The sequence below is a fragment of the Ambystoma mexicanum genome, chromosome 10 (assembly GCF_040938575.1).
Source record: "Ambystoma mexicanum isolate Mex_15411 chromosome 10, UKY_AmexF1_1, whole genome shotgun sequence".
Classification (NCBI taxonomy): Eukaryota; Metazoa; Chordata; class Amphibia; order Caudata; family Ambystomatidae; genus Ambystoma; species Ambystoma mexicanum.
The window spans coordinates 9,877,523-9,898,171 of NC_090932.1; the positions used below are offsets into that span (position 1 = coordinate 9,877,523).

General features: G+C 52.6%; 1 protein-coding gene across 1 annotated transcript in view; it reads left to right on the forward strand.

The window, feature by feature from the left end:
* Positions 1 to 319: 319 nt before the first annotated feature.
* LOC138491098 (probable cation-transporting ATPase 13A4) overlaps positions 320 to 20,649 on the forward strand; it is a 1,104,196-nt gene continuing 1,083,866 nt past the window's right edge. The window contains exon 1 of the mRNA XM_069617413.1: positions 320 to 501. Within this exon, the coding sequence (XP_069473514.1) occupies positions 439 to 501 (63 nt within the window). The 5' untranslated portion in view covers positions 320 to 438. The remainder of the gene's footprint in view (positions 502 to 20,649) is intronic.

The following is a 20,649-nucleotide window of genomic DNA, read 5'->3' on the forward strand; positions in this document are numbered from 1 at the left end:
AGTTGGGATTTCAAAGGCTTTCTGTGCCCTGTTTACTTGTGTCTGTGTGTTACTGTGCACCGCAATGTCAACACAAGTGCGCCACTCTGCCAAGGCCAGGCTCACCTGGGGCACCTCCTCCTTTCATCCAGAGTCCCGTGGCATCACAGCTGCGAGTAATCCTGCCACCGCGGCCTCTCTTCTGGAGGTAGCATACCACTGCCACTCCCAGGTGGGAAACTCCGGCACGGGAGGCGGTAGAAGAAAGGCCCCGGGGGGCACTGCTTAGCAAGGTGATGCACTCACAGAGGGGGAGGACCCGTGCTCCCGTGCCTACATATCATTCCCGCCCAGAGACCGGGCTCAGTTCGCGAACTTGAGCGGAGCCCGTGGGACTGGACTGGGTAGACTGGCTTCCGGGGACCCGAACCCCTACCTGCACGGGAGATCGGCCATCCCATGGGGGAGAAGAACAGGAGTGACCATGTGGCCCTACTCAACCAGGGGGAGGAGAACGAGATGGTGAGTGCGGTCCGCGGACGCAGCGCAGCGCAGCGCAGGTGGCGCCACTCCTGAGTGCTCAGAGAGCGCATCTCTGCACTGGCCGCACACCTGAGCCCAACAGGCTCCAGTCCATTCCATTCCCAAGCACGCGGGCCTTCTGGAACTTTTAGCCACTTTCAAGAACTTTGCAGGGGGGGGGCGGGGGCCTAGGGGATGTGGGGGGCATAGGGGGTGTAAGGGAATCCACGCAGTATGCGGCGCTTAGTAACAAGCAGGGCTTTGTCTGAGAAGCAGCAACGGGACCTGGGAACCCGATATGCGACCCCACCTTCACCAGCTTCCAGCTGCAAAGCGCCTGTGCTTCGGTCTCAAGGCGCTGTGCCGTTGGGGCAGAACGGAAGGCTGTGTCAAACGTTTAAGCCCAAATGTCACATTCTTTGCATGTCTCTGAGCTGGGTTTGAACGGGAATAATCCTATTACCTGTTGCTCTGGAAACTGCCCTTTGTATTTTTCTGGCGCAAAGGGGTTTTTATACGTCTGCACGCTGGTTCCTCCCGCTGTGGTGGTTACGTGACAGGTTGGGCCCGTGCTAGCGGCAGCCCCCGTCCGCTCCCTGGGGCCCTGCATGTCTTCTATCGGGGGACTACAGGTCCCAGAATGCACTGCTTTCTTGAATGGAAGCGTAGTGCCCCCTTAGTGCCAAGGCCTCCACTGGGGATACTAGTAAGAGTGAGCATTATAAACCATGCATGCCAAGCACACTAGTCCTGTGGTTTCCCCTTATACCCCCAGGACTGCACCGCCCCGCGTGGCAGGTAAGACCGCTTCTTGCCGCATGACTGACTCGCCCACCATCCTTGCCACTGCCCCCGCCCTTGCTGGCCACGTGGCACTTTTTCATTACTCCCTGAGCAAGGTGGTCGCCACACAGCCCTCCCCACGCTATGCCGCCAGTGCCGGACCGCTGCACGCGCGCCTAGCTCCCCCTTTCATCCTTTTCAATGTACAGCCCTGGGCTCCGCTCCCCAGGCCCGCCCGCGGCCTGACTCTGCACCAATCTGGGCGGAGCGAGTGGGCCTCGCTTGTCTGTGTGCACCCCCAGGTGGCCCCCTGCAGCAAGGGGCGAGGCTCTGCCTTCTCGGCCCTACATGTGTACTGTAACTCTAGCGCCTACATGACTCCTGGCTGTGTGTGCTGCTATAAATGTAATGCACCCTGAATTCGCCTTGGATTAGGCCCTTTATGTTTGAAGGCCATGGCTGTGAAATGGAGAGGTGCGCTGTGATCCCCTATTCGCCCCATCTTGGGTAGAGTGGGTTCATATGAACGTCTTTTTCGTGGCCAATGGGAGATTCTAGAGGAGATGGTTCTGTAGAAAGTGCGCGTCACGTGATGACCGAATGCCCCACAGTGGGGCAGTGTACATGACTTTGCTGGGCCACTTGACGCACTTCCATTGAGTTTTGGTGTGAAGGGTTACCTATAGCACTGTATACAGTTTGCTGCCGTACAAGGATCACATTCGGTGGTTGGCATATTGGACAATGTCCCATAGCTGGTATTTGCCTCCGATGCGAGGCCTCGTGGGCTTCTCATCAGGTTCCTACTTTGCACAAGTATCCGCATCTTCTCTTTGAATCATTTGAAACCTTGGAGTTAGTATTCGTGTAGTGTGCACGTATTAAGGTCATCTTCATGTATGTGTGGTGTGTGATGTTTTTATGCTTGACTGTAAATGTTAGGTTGTATGTTTTACTAATTAATTGAAATAATTGTGTTTATGAATTGATTTGTAAAAGTTCATTTTAAGAACTAAATATAAATAAATGTAAATTACTCCAGGACTTCAAGTCCCAGAATGCAAAGTTAAAATCCAGCCTGGGCTAGCATCTTCCCAAGAGAATGGATAATGTTGGCACCGCCCCCTCTCAAAGAATGAGACCACAGAATGCACGCCTATCCCAGATGTAGAGCTCAGAAGTAGGAAATGATATGCCCAGCTGTGCCGCCTAGATCTGGCCATAGATCTGGCCTACCTGTACTGCCTAGATCTGGCCTGGCTTGAGCCGCCTAGATCTGGCCTGGCTTGAGCCACCTAGATCTGGCCTACCTGTGCTGCCTAGATCTGGCCTGGCTTGAGCCGCCTAGGTATGGCCTACCTGTGCTGCCTAGATCTGGCCTAGCTGTGCCGCATAGATCTAGCCATAAATCTGGCCTAGCTGTGCCATCTTGCTTGGGCTGCCTAGATCTGGCTGCCTAGATCTGGCCTAGCTGTGCTGCCTAGATATGGCCTGGCTTGAGCCGCCTAGATCTGGCCTACCTGTGCTGTCTAGCTGTGCCGCCTAGATCTAGCCATAGATCTGGCCTAGCTGTGCCACCTAGATCTGGCCTGGCTTGAGCCGCCTAGATCTGGCCGACCTGTGCTGTCTAGCTGTGCCGTGTAGATCGGGCCTTCTGGCCTAGCTGTGCCACCTAGCTTGGGCCGCCTAGATCTGGCTGCCTAGATCTGGCCTAGCTGTGCCACCTAGCTTGGGCCGCCTAGATCTGGCTGCCTAGATCTGGCCTAGCTGTGCCACCTAGCTTGGGCTGCCTAGATCCGGCTGCCTAAATCTGGCCTGGCTTGAGCCACCTAGGTCTGGCCTACCTGTGCTGCCTAGATCTGGCCTAGCTGTGCTGCATAGATCTAGCCAAAGATCTGGCCTAGCTGTGCCACATAGATCTAGCCAAAGATCTGGCTTAGCAGTGCCATCTAGCTTGGGCCGCCTAGATATGGCCTGGCTTGAGCCGCCTAGATCTGGCCTACCTGTGCTGTCTAGCTGTGCCACCCAGATCTGGCCTACCTGTGCTGCCTAGATCTGGCCTAGCTGTGCCGCATAGATCTAGCCATAGATCTGGCCTAGCTGTGCTGCCTAGATATGGCCTGGCTTGAGCCGCCTAGATCTGGCCTACCTGTGCTGTCTAGCTGTGCTGCCTAGATCTGGCCATAGATCTGGCCTAGCTGTGCCACCTAGATCTGGCCTAGCTGTGCCGCCTAGATCTGGCCATAGATCTGGCCTAGCTGTGCCACCTAGCTGCCTAGATATGGCCTGGCTTGAGCCGCCTAGATCTAGCCTGGCTTGAGCCACCTAGATCTGGCCTACCTGTGCTGTCTAGTTGTGCCGGCTAGATCTGGCCATAGATCTGGCCTAGCTGTGCTGTCTAGCTGTGCCGCCTAGATCTGGCCATAGATCTGGCCTAGCTGTGCTGTCTAGCTTTGCCGCCTAGATCTGGCCATAGATCTGGCCTAGCTGTGCCGCCTAGATCTGGCCTAGCTGTGATGTCTAGCTGTGCTGCCTAGTTCTGGTCATAGATCTGGCCTAGCTGTGCTGCCTAGATCTGGCCATAGATCTGGCCTAGCTGTGCTGTCTAGCTGTGCCGCCTAGATCTGGCCTTAGATCTGGCCTAGCTGTGCTGTCTAGCTGTGCCGCCTAGATCTGGCCATAGATCTGGCCTAGCTGTGATGCCTAGATCTGGCCTAGCTGTGCCGCCTAGATCTGGCCATAGATCTGGCCTAGCTGTGCCGCCTAGATCTGGCCTAGCTGTGCTGTCTAGCTGTGCTGCCTAGTTCTGATCATAGATCTGGCCTAGCTGTGCTGCCTAGATCTGGCCATAGATCTGGCCTAGCTGTGCTGTCTAGCTGTGCCGCCTAGATCTGGCCTTAGATCTGGCCTAGCTGTGCTGTCTAGCTGTGCCGCCTAGATCTGGCCATAGATCTGGCCTAGCTGTGATGCCTAGATCTGGCCATAGGTCTGGCCTAGCTGTGCCGCCTAGATCTGGCCATAGATCTGGCCTAGCTCTGCCGTCTAGATCTGTGTAGCTGTGCCACCCAGATCTGGCCATAGATCTGGCCTAGCTGTGCCGCCTAGATCTGGCCTAGCTGTGCCGCCTAGATCTGGCCATAGATCTGGCCTAGCTGTGCTGTCTAGCTGTGCCACCTAGATCTGGCCATAGATCTGGCCTAGCTGTGCCGTCTAGATCTGGCCATAGATCTGGCCTAGCTGTGCCGTCTAGATCTGGCCATAGATCTGGCCTAGCTGTGCCATCTAGCTTGGGCCGCCTAGATCTGGCCTAGCTGTGCTGCTTAGATCTGACCTGGCTTGAGCCGCCTAGATCTGGCCTACCTGTGCTGTCTAGCTGTGCCGCCTAGATCTAGCCATAGATCTGGCCTAGCTGCGCCTGCTAGATCTGGCCATAGATCTGGTCTAGCTGTGCCGCCTAGATCTGGCCTACCTGTGCTGTCTAGCTGTGCCGCCTAGATCTGGCCATAGATATGGCTTAGCTGTGCCGCCTAGATCTGGCCTAGCTGTGCTGTCTAGCTGTGCCGCCTAGATCTGGCCTTAGATCTGGCCTACCTGTGCTGTCTAGCTGTGCCGCCTAGATCTGGCCATAGATCTGGCCTAGCTGTGCCGCCTAGATCTGGCCATAGATCTGGCCTAGCTGTGCTGTCTAGCTGTGCCGCCTAGACCTGGCCATAGATCTGGCCTAGCTGTGCCGCCTAGATCTAGCCATAGATCTGGCCTAGCTGTGCTGTCTAGCTGTGCCGCCTAGATCTGGCCATAGATCTGGCCTAGCTGTGCTGTCTAGCTGTGCCGCCTAGATCTGGCCATAGATCTGGCCTAGCTGTGCCGCCTAGATCTGGCCATAGATCTGGCCTAGCTGTGCTGTCTAGCTGTGCCGCCTAGACCTGGCCATAGATCTGGCCTAGCTGTGCCGCCTAGATCTGGCCATAGATCTGGCCTAGCTGTGCTGTCTAGCTGTGCCGCCTAGATCTGGCCATAGATCTGGCCTAGCTGTGCCGCCTAGATCTGGCCATAGATCTGGCCTAGCTGTGCTGTCTAGCTGTGCCGCCTAGACCTGGCCATAGATCTGGCCTAGCTGTGCCGCCTAGATCTGGCCATAGATCTGGCCTAGCTGTGCTGTCTAGCTGTGCCGCCTAGACCTGGCCATAGATCTGGCCTAGCTGTGCCACCTAGCTCTGGTCTGCGGGGCAACTAGTACAATGAGTGCATTACGGGCTCAGAGTGGTCCCGCGATCCTAAACGTGATGCCCCCCCCACACCCCAAGTTTAAATCTAACCTACAGCCCAGGTCAAAGGCCGGAATATTAATTCTCGGGGTGCCAGGCCCGAGCCAATGAAAGCTCGTGAGCAGCACACAGGTGAAAGTGCACCAGTCGGAGCGGCGCTCTACTCCCTTGTTCAATGAATGTCTGTTTCCGTCCTGTGTTCCACCTGTAGTGCTCCGACTTGCATACATGTCACGTTCCTTCTTCAGATCTTCGGCTAGAAAACCAGAGATACATAGACATGCAGCGCACATGCGCACACACGTGACAAGCAACTTCCATCTCAGTGACACTGAAGCGCCGCTTCTAGGCGCACAATCCTGGCGCTGTTCTCATCCCACAGTCGCGTCCTTTTCTTATCCTACTACATTATTCTCAGAATAGAATGGAAAGCATAGATAAGCCTGAACTTCAAAGGAAAAACAAATAAACTAAAAACAAAAAAACCCAGCAAATGCTACTTTCTTATACGCCATCGAAACCAAACTACTCTTGCGTGTTCTGCATCCTTTGCGGGCCACTATTACTTCTTATTGTGTACTTACAAAAAACGAAATATTAAACATAGCTATAAAAATGTACAAAAAACTGTTACTACAGCTTTTATTCATTCCAAGGGGGTACTAAGTATTGTAAATATGTATCCAATACATGGGTCTTCACACTAAAAACAATATCCAGTGGCAGTGCTGGAATACCGGGGGATACAGGCCCTTCCTATCCCATCCACGGCAGTGCTGGAATACCAGGGGATATAGGCCCTTCCTATCCCATCCACGGCAGTGCTGGAATACCAGGGGATATAGGCCCTTCCTATCCCATCCACGGCGGTGCTGGAATACAGGGGGAAATAGGCCTTCCTATCCCATCCACGGCAGTGCTGGAATACAGGGGGAAATAGGCCCTTCCTATCCCATCCACGGCAGTGCTGGAATACCAGGGGATACAGGCCCTTCCTATCCCATCCACGGCAGTGCTGGAATACCAGGGGATATAGGCCCTTCCTATCCCATCCACGGCGGTGCTGGAATACAGGGGGAAATAGGCCCTTCCTATCCCATCCACGGCAGTGCTGGAATACCAGGGGATACAGGCCCTTCCTATCCCATCCACGGCGGTGCTGGAATACAGGGGGAAATAGGCCCTTCCTATCCCATCCACGGCAGTGCTGGAATACCGGGGGATACAGGCCCTTCCTACCCCATCCACGGCAGTGCTGGAATACCGGGGGATACAGGCCCTTCCTATCCCATCCACGGCAGTGCTGGAATACCAGGGATATAGGCCCTTCCTATCCCATCCACGGCAGTGCTGGAATACAGGGGGAAATAGGCCCTTCCTATCCCATCCACAGCAGTGCTGGAATACCAGGGGATACAGGCCCTTCCTATCCCATCCACGGCGGTGCTGGAATACCAGGGGATAAAGGCCCTTCCTATCCCATCCACGGAAGTGCTGGAATACCAGGGGATAAAGGCCCTTCCTATCCCATCCACGGCAGTGCTGGAATACAGGGGGAAATAGGCCCTTCCTATCCCATCCACGGCAGTGCTGGAATACCGGGGGATACAGGCCCTTCCTACCCCATCCACGGCAGTGCTGGAATACCGGGGGATACAGGCCCTTCCTATCCCATCCACGGCAGTGCTGGAATACCGGGGGATATAGGCCCTTCCTATCCCATCCACGGCGGTGCTGGAATACAGGGGGAAATAGGCCTTTCCTATCCCATCCACGGCGGTGCTGGAATACCTGGGGATACAGGCCCTTCCTACCCCATCCACGGCGGTGCTCGAATACCGGGGGATACAGGCCCTTCCTACCCCATCCACGGCGGTGCTGGAATACCGGGGGATACAGGCCCTTCCTACCCCATCCACGGCAGTGCTGGAATACCGGGGGATATAGGCCCTTCCTACCCCATCCACGGCGGTGCTGGAATACCAGGGGATACAGGCCCTTCCTACCCCATCCACGGCAGTGCTGGAATACCAGGGGATATAGGCCCTTCCTTAGCCCATCCATGACGGTGCTGGAATACTGGGGGGATATAAGCCCTTCCTACCCCATCCATGGCGGTGCTGGAATACTGGGGGGATATAAGCCCTTCCTACCCCATACATGGCGGTGCTGGAATACAAGGGGATCTAGGCCCTTCCTACCCCATCCATGGCGGTGCTGGAATACCAGGGGATCTAGGCCCTTCCTACCCCATCCATGGTGGTGTTGGAATACCGGGGGGTACAGGCCCTTCCTACCCCAACCACGGCGATGCTGGAATACCGGGGGTATAGGCCCTTCCTATCCCATACACGGCGATGCTGGAATACCGGGGGGTGTAAGCCCTTCCTACTCCATCCACGGCCATGCTGGAATACCGTGGGATATAGGCCCTTCCTACCCCATCCACGGCGATGCTGGAATACCGGGGGTGGGGGGGTATAGGCCCTTCCTACCCCATCCATGGTGTTGCTGGAATACCGGGGGGTATAGGCCCTTCCTACCCCATCCACGGCCATGCTGGAATACCGTGGGATATAGGCCCTTCCTACCCCATCCACGGCGATGCTGGAATACCGGGGGGTATAGGCCCTTCCTATCCCATCCATGGCGGTGCTGGAATACCGGGGGGGGGGATATAGGCCCTTCCTACCCCATCCATGGTGGTGCTAGAATACCGGGGGTATAGGCCCTTCCTATCCCATCCATGGCAGTGCTGGAATACCGGGGGGGTATAGGCCCTTCCACGGCGGTGCTGGAATACCGTGGGTATAGGCCCTTCCTACCCCATCCACGGCGGTGCACGTACGTTGCATCTACGGCAAGAAACCTGGGCAATTCAGCCATTCCATACATTATGCATTCCAGCTATTCGGAATATCAAAGGGCGACCTAGCGGGGGCTTAGCGATCGGAGCTCGCGTCCAATTCAATCACTTTATCTGTGCATTCTAATTGCTAATATTTAGGACTCTCCGGGTGGTTTGCGCCTAAGAGTTTTCAGCTTAATGTTGACAAAGGATTAATTTACTGGTATGATAGTTGCACTGGGAATAAGGGGCTGATAGCAGGACATTTGAATGATTCCCATGGATGTACTAAACTTACAACCCATAAAGATGTGAATCCACTTGCTATGAGACTCTGCTCGACTGTGCACAGCAGCAGGATCTAGGGCATTTGTCCACCCATACCACATCTGGGCACTCGTTTGGAAATGCCCTCCACTCCTCGCACCTCTCATATCCAGAGTTTGACATACAGACTTGCCCTGAAGAAGGAAGTTGCTTTCCGGAATGCATTGGCATATTAAGTTTGACTTGTTTACGAATTATGGCAACTGCTTCCTCACTAAGAATTTATTAGTGATGGCTCTATTTTGAATTTTTCTGATAAATCATCATTATTTTTGTAAGCAACAAGAGACTCTCTCTTTATTTGAACAAGTGCACTACCTTGGATACATGATATAAACATTTTTTTTTCAATTTGAAATAACTCCTCACCCAGGTTCGGTCCAACAGGGAGCGGCTGTGTGATCCAGTATGGTTACTTGGTCTTCAGCTATATCATCCACTTGATCTGGCCTTGGAAGCCAGGCACCTCTTTATAGAGGGGGCTTTGTTTGGTGGCAGAGTTTGTGAGCGCCTTTGATTTGCCCCCAAGGGACAGTCCCATGATCCACCCCCGCACTACCTGGACTGATGGCAAATCTTCTTCATGTCTTTATATCGTCATAGACACAGCATGATGGTCTCAGTGTAGCTCTTTGGATAGAACCGAGTCTGGACTTGGTGATCATGGCTACAAATACTGGACTACACTCGAGATCCAATGTATTGATACTGAAATAGCTTTTAACAACTCAGGAAACCAGATTTTTTTGTCCACGACCAATATTTCCCGATGGAAGAGAGATTTGGGTGTTCATTGTTTGTCTCTTGAAGGCTGGTTGGCAAATAATAATTGGAGCCTCAAAGGTATGATGGGCATTCTGGGGAAATCTTCTGTCCAATCTCTTGGAAGAATTGCTCCAAGGCCACGAACAACGCAAATTTTGACGCGATTGTACATAAGGAGGAAAAAAGCTTATTGTCGTGCAATAAAATTCTGTTTTAAAGAATCAAATAATCAATATTCAAGAAAAGAACCTGGAATTGTCCCAATTATCTGCAAGATCTAAGAATTGGCTTGGGGCTTACAAGCAGTCTACCACCAATGCTCATTGGAAGTTTATCCAGATTGCTCTGCAGTCCTGATAGTAAAAAACAAATTGGACATTATACGTTCGGGTAAACTTTGCATGACTTCAATCCCATATCTAGAGGTGCCCGGTGTAAGGCGATTGCTGGTCTCTACTATGATGACGATATCAAGGCTACAGATAATTTCCTATCTATTGTGACGAGGGACACTTCGGGGTTCAGATTTGATATATCGATAGTTATTAAGACCCTTAAGAGATCCCAGACCCTGGCAGCATTCCTAACGCTGTTATCCAGGATTACCCAGTCTTTGGGCTTCTATATTGGAGCAGCTGTTGAAGGGTGTATTAACTACTGGTATGATCCCTGCACCATCTTATTAAAGGACTTATTCAGACATTACAGACTGCCTTTCGTGAAAGGCATGGCACGATTCACAACTTGATGGCTCCTTACCATGCCATGGCTGAGACCAAGGGCCCAAGGCATATAGATGTATATCTTTGCTTTATTGACTTTTTGCTAAAGCTTTCGACTCGATCTCTCTGCCCCTTCTCTGGAATAAATTAAGCCAATGGGAGGGATGGATTATTTTTACTGTACTGTACTTAAGCTTCATACTCGGATCCGTCGGCTCTCGGCTGTACTAACCAAAAAGGTGCTGTGACGAACCAAATGTCTACTAACAGCGGTCTAAGCAAGGTTGTGTTCTTGCGCCTAGGGGTCTAAGCAAGGTTGTTTTCTTGCACCTAGGGGTCTAAGCAAGGTTGTGTTCTTGCACCTAGGGGTCTAAGTGAGGTTGTTTTCTTGCGCCTGGGGGTCTAAGCGAGGTTGTTTTCTTGCGCCTAGGGGTCTAAGCAAGGTTGTGTTCTTGCGCCTAGGGGTCTAAGCGAGGTTGTGTTCTTGCGCCCAGGGGTCTAAGCGAGATTGTGTTCTTGCGCCTAGGGGTCTAAGCAAGGTTCTGTTCTTGCGCCTAGGGGTCTAAGCAAGGTTCTGTTCTTGCGCCTAGGGGTCTAAGCGAGGTTGTTTTCTTGCGCCTAGGGGTCTAAGCAAGGTTGTGTTCTTGCGCCTAGGGGTCTAAGCAAGGTTGTCTTCTTGCGCCTAGGGGTCTAAGCAAGGTTCTGTTCTTGCGCCTAGGGGTCTAAGCAAGGTTCTGTTCTTGCGCCTACGTTTTTCACTCTCTATCTTTCAGATATGGACATAGAGATGGCACAAGTTCAGAACCATCGGTGGCACCATCTCCCCATGGTTTGGTTATGCAGACGATTCTGTCTTTCTTCACTATACACCGGTTGGTTTACAACGTACTATTGCTGCTCTTGCCATCTATGCAAAAGGAATCATCTTAAAATGAACATTTCAAAATGATCATAGCTGGCAGGATAAATAACACTTCTTTTAATTGGACCATCACAAACCTCTGGCAATAGTTAAGAAGCCCATATATCTTGGAAATCTTATTAGTTCTCACGCAGATTGGAACAGTGACTATGACTTTATTGGCCCTGAAGTAATGAGAAAATGGGGCATGATAACGAAGTTAATTAGACAAAGAAGAGGCTATAACATAGAGGGACTTCTCGCCATTTATAAAAGCAGCCGAATACCTGGACTAGCATGTGGTTTAGCTGTGCTTTCGGAGAAGGTCTGTGGTTTAAAAAATTGGAAGCAAAACTATTGTGCTCCATTCTTGGTGTCCCATCTCGCGTCCCCATGAAGGCATTAAGATGTGAGCTGGTCCTCATGTTTCTGCGCTCGCTATGGCTACTGCATCGCTCGAAGCTTTTCTCTCCATTCCATCACCTCATTTGCACTCGGATACCTTGTTAGGATTGTTTGCGAAACCACTCGCTTTAGAGAATGGAACGGCGGAATGGGTGTAACTGGCGGAATGGACGGATGGAACGGACGGAGCGGACGGAATGGACGAAGGGGTGGAACCGTTGGAGTGGATGGAACGGAACGGATGGAGTGGATGAGAACGGTTGGAGTGGATGGGAATGGTTGGTCACAGGCGCTTTACTGATCACCACCATTCACACTACTACGCTTACCCTCTCCTATACACCATCACTCAACTAGAACACAGCTATGCTATGACACATTCAGCCTAGCTGTTCTCATACTAACATGACCCCACAAACACCTCATCATCCTAATAAAACACTGCTAGCTGAGCACATTCCAACTAGCTTAAGTGCCTCTTCAGGCCTAACGCAGCCAGAACCCAGTCTGGGTGTCCACCCTCAAGACTGAACACATCCAACTCATTTCCTCAGCACAACACCTACCGCTAAGAAGCAGCTATCATGCAACTGCCACACCAGCTGCACCTCTCTCTCTCTCTCTCTCTCTCTCTCTCTCTCTCTCTCTCTGCTCGGAATGGTCCTCTCTCTCTCTCTCTCTCTCTCTCTCTCTCTCTCTTTTGACTCGAACTAATAGGGAACGTGAGCTGGGTTTAGACCACCGTGAGACAGGTTAGTTTTACCCTACGGACTGAGGGAAGTATAATACTTCCCTATATGAATTGGGCACGACTGTTGAACGATTTGGGATTTTCTGTAGTGCACCTTGTGAACTTGGCCAAAGCGGATACGGTTCTGAAAAAGAAAACGATGGCGTAGCACATGGATAATAACTTGTGCAAACTTTCTAAGAACAAGGAGGACTGGACATAGAGCATGTGCTTCTGTTCTGTGCAATTAAGAAGGTTCATGCAAAACTAAGGACGCGAGAGCATGCAGGCAGATGGACTCAAACACTGTACAGTGATACAGACTGTGCCGCGTAAGTGCTGTGACGGGTGACACTTCTCGACCGCTCTTGGCTGGGTGCCCGAAGTTAAGGAATGTATATTTGAAGGGATATTCTGACTTCATCTCCACCTCTGATTTTATTGAGACCGATCATTTCTGGAGCAGAGTTTATGGAGCAGAGACTGATCAGTTCTGGAGCAGTGTTTATAGAGCGGAGGCTGATCAGTTCTGGAGCAGTGTTTATGGAGCAGAGACTGATCAGTTCTGGAGCAGTGTTTATGGAGCAGAGACTGATTAGTTCTGGAGCAGCGTTTATGGAGCAGAGACTGATCAGTTCTGGAGCAGCGTTTATGGAGCAGAGACTGATCAGTTCTGGAGCAGCGTAGCTGATCAGTTCTGGAGCAGCGTTTATGGAGCAGAGGCTGATCGGTTCTGGAGCAGTGTTTATGGAGCAGAGGCTGATCAGTTCTGGAGCAGTGTTTATGGAGCAGAGACTGATCAGTTCTGGAGCAGCGTTTATGGAGCAGAGACTGATCAGTTCTGGAGCAGCGTAGCTGATCAGTTCTGGAGCAGCGTTTATGGAGCAGAGGCTGATCGGTTCTGGAGCAGTGTTTATGGAGCAGAGGCTGATCAGTTCTGGAGCAGTGTTTATGGAGCAGAGACTGATCAGTTCTGGAGCAGTGTTTATGGAGCGGAGTCCGCAGTGATTTTGTGCGGCAGCTTTTTATGTTTGTAAGGAAGCTCAAAATCTCTTCAACCATGAATAATTAACTTCAATTCTAGGCAAATACCTTTAGACATTCTGGGCTGAATACCCTTGATCGGGTGGTTTTCAAATTTTTCATGTAGTCTACTTAACATTAGAGAGGTATAGGACTTCCCCTGACCACGCCTTGCGCGCGCGTGCGTGTGTTTTAAGTGTAACCTAAGAGTGATTGCACTGTAATGACATGAGGCGGCTGACGATGTCATTTACTCTCCTTATAACGCTCCTTTTCTATTGGGATACGATCTTCTAATGCCCTATTGATAGTTTTTTTGTGATTTGATCTTTGCTGCTTGGGCTTTTAGCAACTCCACTAAGGCCTGGAGTATTTTCTAGCCCTAGGCTGCGCTGAGGCTCCGCTTCTCTAGGGTGGGGGGATAGATCTAGAAGCTTGGTGACGCCGGCTCAGACACGTGTCATCTGCTTCACAAGTGACGTCGTTTGCAGAGCTCCGAGGGTTTGGTTTAGGTGGGCAGGTGGGCAGGGTCCCCACATTCGGAGTACTTGTCAATGAGTGTGAATCATATTGCCTGAGGTTTGGATGTGTGGGAATGATGAATAGGGCAAAGCTCAGCTGTGGGACCCGCTATGGTTCAACACGTGGGTTTTTTGGGGGTGTTTATCGTGACATTTTGATGTGTTTTAGATGAGTAATTTAGATTCTATTAATGTCATATATATATATACGTTTACGTTTTGTGCTAAAAGGTTTTTCTTTAAGCAAATGCACAATGAAAAGCAATGGTTGTACCTATGCAAGAGGTCTCCAGCTCTGTACTCGCGCTCTGAAACGCCTCTGCAGAGTGTTGTGCTACAGGAGACTTTTCAGTACAATCCGCTTCATTGGATTTGTCTTCTGTCCTCCCCACCCCCCCCCCCAATCTCCCACTCCCCCCCCAATGTTGGGTGTCCCACGAGTCGATTTGAATCAATAATCCATTTATGGACTGGACGATCACCCCCAGAGTAATCTTTTGAACATGAACAGAATGAGCCCGTGGCCCCCTTATTTCCATGCACTCCTTGAATGTCCTGCTTTGGGAGGACTTAGAAGTGATTATATGCCCTGTTTCTGGTTAAGATTCTTTGCTACCAAATTCCTGATGGTTTTCCGTCCGGTTTGGGTACAAGGTTCTTGCCCGTGCTTCTCGCGCTAGGAGCTGCAGGCCCACTCCTGGCTGCACAGTCTAACCAGGGGTTCATTTTAGGCAGTTTAGGTCATAAAAGGTCCTCTCTGGTCTGGTCTGTCTGGACCTGGAGTCTGTCTGGAGGACTTCGCCGTTTCTTTTTTGGGAGGCTGGCTTCAAGGTGCACACGGTCACACATGCAGTACCTGAGGGGGGGCTCAGCCAGGCCTATTCAAGAATAGACAGTGCAGGGGCTGGTGAATGGGGGGGGGGGAGAGGTACGGTCCAACTGGCTAAGAGTCTGGCAACCTTAAATGTGAGAAGGGGTCGTTCAAACTGGGGAAGTAACAAAGCCCCCACAAACACTTGTTAGTACCTCAGACAAACGAAGGGAATACAAGCGGCCACTAGAGAGGGGGAACTCAGTTCCACTTGGTGCTCAGAGGGGGAACTCGGTGCCACTTGGTGCTCAGAGGGGGAACTCTGTGCCACTCGGTGCTCAGAAGGGAACTCGGTTCCACTCGGTTCTCAGAGGGGAACTCAGTGCCACTTGGTGCTCAGAGGGGGAACTCAGTGCCACTTGGTGCTCAGAGGGGGAACTCAGTGCCACTTGGTGCTCAGAGGGGAACTCAGTGCCACTTGGTGCTCAGAGGGGGAACTCGGTGCCACTTGGTGCTCAGAGGGGGAACTCAGTGCCACTCGGTGCTCAGAGGGGGACCTCGGTGCCACTCGGTGCTCAGAGGGGGAACTCGGTGCCACTTGGTGCTCAGAGGGGGAACTCTGTGCCACTCGGTGCTCAGAAGGGAACTCGGTTCCACTCGGTTCTCAGAGGGGAACTCAGTGCCACTTGGTGCTCAGAGGGGGAACTCAGTGCCACTTGGTGCTCAGAGGGGGAACTCAGTGCCACTTGGTGCTCAGAGGGGAACTCAGTGCCACTTGGTGCTCAGAGGGGGAACTCGGTGCCACTTGGTGCTCAGAGGGGGAACTCAGTGCCACTCGGTGCTCAGAGGGGGACCTCGGTGCCACTCGGTGCTCAGAGGGGGAACTCAGTGCCACACGGTGCTCCGAGGGGGAACTCAGTGCCACTCGGTGCTCAGAGGGGGACCTCAGTGCCACTCGGTGCTCAGAGGGGAACTCGGTTCCACTCGGTGCTCAGAGGGGGACCTCGGTGCCACTCGGTGCTCAGAGGGGGAACTTGGTGCCACTCGGTGCTCAGAGGGGACCTCGGTGCCACTCGGTGCTCAGAGGGGGACCTCGGTGCCACTCGGTGTTCAGAGGGGGAACTCGGTTCCACTCGGTGCTCAGAGGGGAACTCGGTTCCACTCGGTGCTCGGAGGGGGAACTCGGTTCCACTCGGTGCTCGGAGGGGGACCTCGGTGCCACTCGGTGCTCAGAGGGGGACCTCGGTGCCACTCGGTGCTCAGAGGGGGAACTCAGTGTCACTTGGTGCTCAGAGGGGGAACTCAGTGCCACTCGGTGCTCAGAGGGGGAACTCAGTGCCACTTGGTGCTCAGAGGGGGAACATCAGAGTCCTTCTGCGCACGCACCAGAGAGGGAGAATTCAGTGCCACTTGGTGCCATGGGCAGAGCACCAGAGTCACTGCGCACGCAGAAGGCTTTTCTCTGCCCAGATCCCACCCACTCAGAAAAAAGGGAGAAGAAAGGGAAAACGTGGCCCACGACGTTGTGGCAATCAATTGGCGGCACTGGCCAGGGCCACAACCCTGGACCTCCTGCCCAAAAGTGTACAGTTGTTGTTATTGTGCATTTTGTGATGCTGTACAAAATACGTTTTCTACAATGATGACCTGTGCAATAAAAACCACAGCCTTTTATTGCCAACACTGCGTGCTGGTCATCATTGCGTGTAAGTGGGGAACGGTCACTGCCTCTTGGCTCCACCCATTACGCACCTATGATCGATGCAGGGGAAGGCGAGCTTCGGAGACCGAGAAAACCTAGGCCAGTAACCACGAGAGGGTGCCCACCCAGGGGCATTGGGTAAACGGAAGAGCTTGTGCGAGACTTGTTCTTCCAAAAAAACCTGACCAGTGTCGATAAAGTCAACTGCACCCCCCACAATAATGGCGATTGCACCCCGCAAGTAAAGGAGCATGAACTTGCTGATTGATCAGTACGTTTATGCGACACACCAGACATGGAAGTGTAGTATAAATCGGTGGTACGCCGTACCACTAGTTCTTTACATTTTTGCAGGGCGTACCTTTAGTTCAAAGCTGCCAGTTTCCCTGGTCTCAGCTGGGCAGACGCGCCCACACAGCCCAAGTCTCAGCTGGGCAGACGCGCCCACACAGCCCAAGTCTCAGCGGGGCAGACGCGCCCACACAGCCCAAGTCTCAGCGGGGCAGACGCGCCCACATAGCCCAAGTCTCAGCTGGGCAGACGCGCCCACACAGCCCAAGTCTCAGCTGGGCAGACGCGCCCACACAGCCCAAGTCTCAGCTGGGCAGACGCGCCCACACAGCCCAAGTCTCAGCGGGGCAGACGCGCCCACACAGCCCAAGTCTCAGCGGGGCAGACGCGCCCACATAGCCCAAGTCTCAGCGGGGCAGACGCGCCCACATAGCCCAAGTCTCAGCGGGGCAGACGCGCCCACATAGCCCAAGTCTCAGCTGGGCAGACGCGCCCACACAGCCCAAGTCTCAGCGGGGCAGACGCGCCCACACAGCCCAAGTCTCAGCTAGGCAGACGCACACACAGCACAAGTCTCAGCTGGGCAGACGCGCCCACATAGCCCAAGTCTCAGCTGGGCAGACGCGCCCACACAGCCCAAGTCTCAGCGGGGCAGACGCGCCCACACAGCCCAAGTCTCAGCGGGGCAGACGCGCCCACATAGCCCAAGTCTCAGCTGGGCAGACGCGCCCACACAGCCCACGTCTCAGCTGGGCAGACGCGCCCACATAGCCCAAGTCTCAGCTGGGCAGACGCGCCCACACAGCCCAAGTCTCAGCGGGGCAGACGCGCCCACACAGCCCAAGTCTCAGCGGGGCAGACGCGCCCACATAGCCCAAGTCTCAGCTAGGCAGACGCGCCCACACAGCACAAGTCTCGGCTAGGCAGACGCACACACATCCCAAGTCTCGGCTAGGCAGACGCACACACAGCACAAGTCTCAGCTGGGCAGACGCGCCCACATAGCCCAAGTCTCAGCTGGGCAGACGCGCCCACACAGCCCAAGTCTCAGCGGGGCAGACGCGCCCACACAGCCCAAGTCTCAGCGGGGCAGACGCGCCCACATAGCCCAAGTCTCAGCTGGGCAGACGCGCCCACACAGCCCACGTCTCAGCTGGGCAGACGCGCCCACATAGCCCAAGTCTCAGCTGGGCAGACGCGCCCACACAGCCCAAGTCTCAGCGGGGCAGACGCGCCCACACAGCCCAAGTCTCAGCGGGGCAGACGCGCCCACATAGCCCAAGTCTCAGCTAGGCAGACGCGCCCACACAGCACAAGTCTCGGCTAGGCAGACGCACACACATCCCAAGTCTCGGCTAGGCAAATGCATAGGCAGCGTCTGTGGCTCTGCAGGTGGTTACAGTGCTCAGGCCGCAGTGGCAGAGCCTTTCCTATGCATGGTGGGACATTTCCAGCACAAAGAGCTCGCAAAGCACCAGTTACCTTACAAGATAGTTACAGACAGCAACACAAAGCGCCCATTTAATATTTTTATTTATAAACATGATGTCTCTACTATCTTGGCATGCAAACAAATAATGTTGCTTTAAGTCACTAATCTAAATTTTTCAATATCATCACTAACCACGTGTTGTAAGTTTGTGACAAAGAATCTGCATCTCTATATGTGTTTACTATAGAACTTCTTTTGGGGTTAACCAGGGTTTTCAGGCTGGCATTATCTTGCATTCTGGGACTTATAGTTTACTATTCAGGATGTGAAAATTAAAGCCACAATGATATTCTTTTGGCTTAACATGTTGCTATAAGGATTTACATGTTGTCATGTGGCTTTATTATGCAGTTTGTGTTTTTTGTAAGTGAACTCTACAGGACATTACTGTAGACCTTGAAATCCAACTATATGATTCAAAGTTTGTGATCCTGGTCACCCAAGCATCCCCGACCAGCCCTCCTTTTTGGATGCAGCCAGAGTACAGCTAGTTCCCTTTTTCCATTTCCACCCCTGGATACACCCCCTACCCTGATTCCCCAAACTTGTGAGGTGAACATAGCGTGCTCTAGCACCTTCAAGCGTATTTTGTGCTAGATGAAATTACCATAATCGTTGCAAAACAAATAATTGGACAGACTCAAGGAATATGGAAAATTACTACTTTATTCTTAATTTAATAAAGCAGGGTAAACTGGCAGACATCGGACTGATGCTCGCAGACTCGCACACAAACTTGATTATACAGGGGTTTTATACCCCAATATGCATCATCTATGATGTCATTCTACGCAGGAAAATACAAAACCTATTGAAGGGAGGGATTGCTTAAGGGAACATGTCTACTAATAAAATATATAAGGGTCAGTGCTTCGTTGGCTACCCCTTGTCTGCAGGGCATGCCTTGAACTACCTCTAAACGCATACAGTACTAATTATAGTGGACAAAACATCAGGGGATTGGCTCCTGCAATGTTGTGTGTTAGGTTGGCCCTCCGCCTCACTGATTGGTTGGCATACTACCCCACCCCTGGACTTTCGGCTGCTTAGCAGCATGCACATGAAACGAAACCTAGGTGTTTGAATCCCGTCAGACTACTCTTTGGCTTACGGATCATGTTACTCTTAGTGCTTCAGTTACTTTGTTACTTAGTATTTTCATATTGTTACAGCATAAGTTCAAATGTCTTCATGACATCACTTTGTCGAACCACAACATCCTGACCTCCTGTCTCTGTGAGACCCTGGGCATCACTGATCAGACCCTAGCGTGGATCACCTCCGTGCTATCTGACCCTCTTTCCCAAGTAGAACTCGGTTCCTTTATCTCTGTTATGACTCTCTCTACTTGTGGTTTCCCCCAGGGATTTAATCTATCCCCCTGTTTTTTCAAAGTCTACATGGCCCCTTTGGTCCACATGATCTCTGCGCTCACATCCAACTTTCAGTGTTATGCCGATGAAACCGCTCTCTTTCATGCTACCCTCGGCCTCTTCCTCCTCCTCGCTCATCCCTGACTGTCCCCAATTCAGTCCTGATCTGCTGCTAATGATCTGTGCCTTAATGCCAGTAATACCGATATCATCCTCATTGGGACCCCTGCTCCCGCTTTCACTCTGGCCGACCACCCTTGGTCTTGCACCCTCCCCCACTAGTGAGGCACAGAATCTGGGGGTCATCTTCAACTCTACTCTCTCATCCACTTCTCACATCTCGGACATGTCTAGAAAGTCACACTACCAGCTGCACCTCCTCAGAGGTATTCTACCATTTCTCACCTTCCCCCAGAGGCTCACAGACTCCAGAGCCCTGGTTCTCTCCAGACTGGACTACTGTAACAGTCTCTTTCTCAAACCTCCCACCTCTACTCTCCGACCTCTTCAACTTATCCAGAACAGAACCGCAAGACTTATCCTTGGCCTCAAGCCCAGGGATCGCATATCTCTGGCACTGAAATCCCTCCACTGGCTCCCCGTGGATACAAGGAGGATCAAGTTTAAGTCCCTTTGCATAGTCCACAAGGGTTTCTGGGGCTGGGGCCGCTACGATCTATAACGTTCTCTCCCTAAATATTCTCCTTCCAGAGTCTTCCGCTCTGCCTCATCCAACTCTCGGCGGGTGAGCCATTTTTCCAAGCAGAGATTTGGGGGTAGATCCTTATCCTCTGCAGGTGCCTCCCTCTGGAACAGCCTCCCTGTCTCTCTCTGTCTTGAGCCAGAGCACCTTAAGTTCCGGAAACTCCTCAATACATTCCTCTTCTCTACCTCTTTCTCTCTCCCTCTTCCTTGCTAACCTCCTTCTCTTCTTCTTCTCTCCTGCTTCCCTATCTGTTGTCTTCCCCAACCTGCTCAGTCAGTTGACTGGTCGCCTGGTGCACTTACAGAGCCTTGCAGGTCCAAGGCTCCCCCGCCAGTCCTGCACTTGCCTCCGGGCCTCGACACTCTGCCTTGCACTACTGCACTCGGAATACGTTCCATGAGAGTGGCACCCACTCTGCACTTAGCCCTGGCCCCTGCTGGACAGGGCGCACTTGTCCCCCTCCCTCGCACTTCTGTCTGTGCA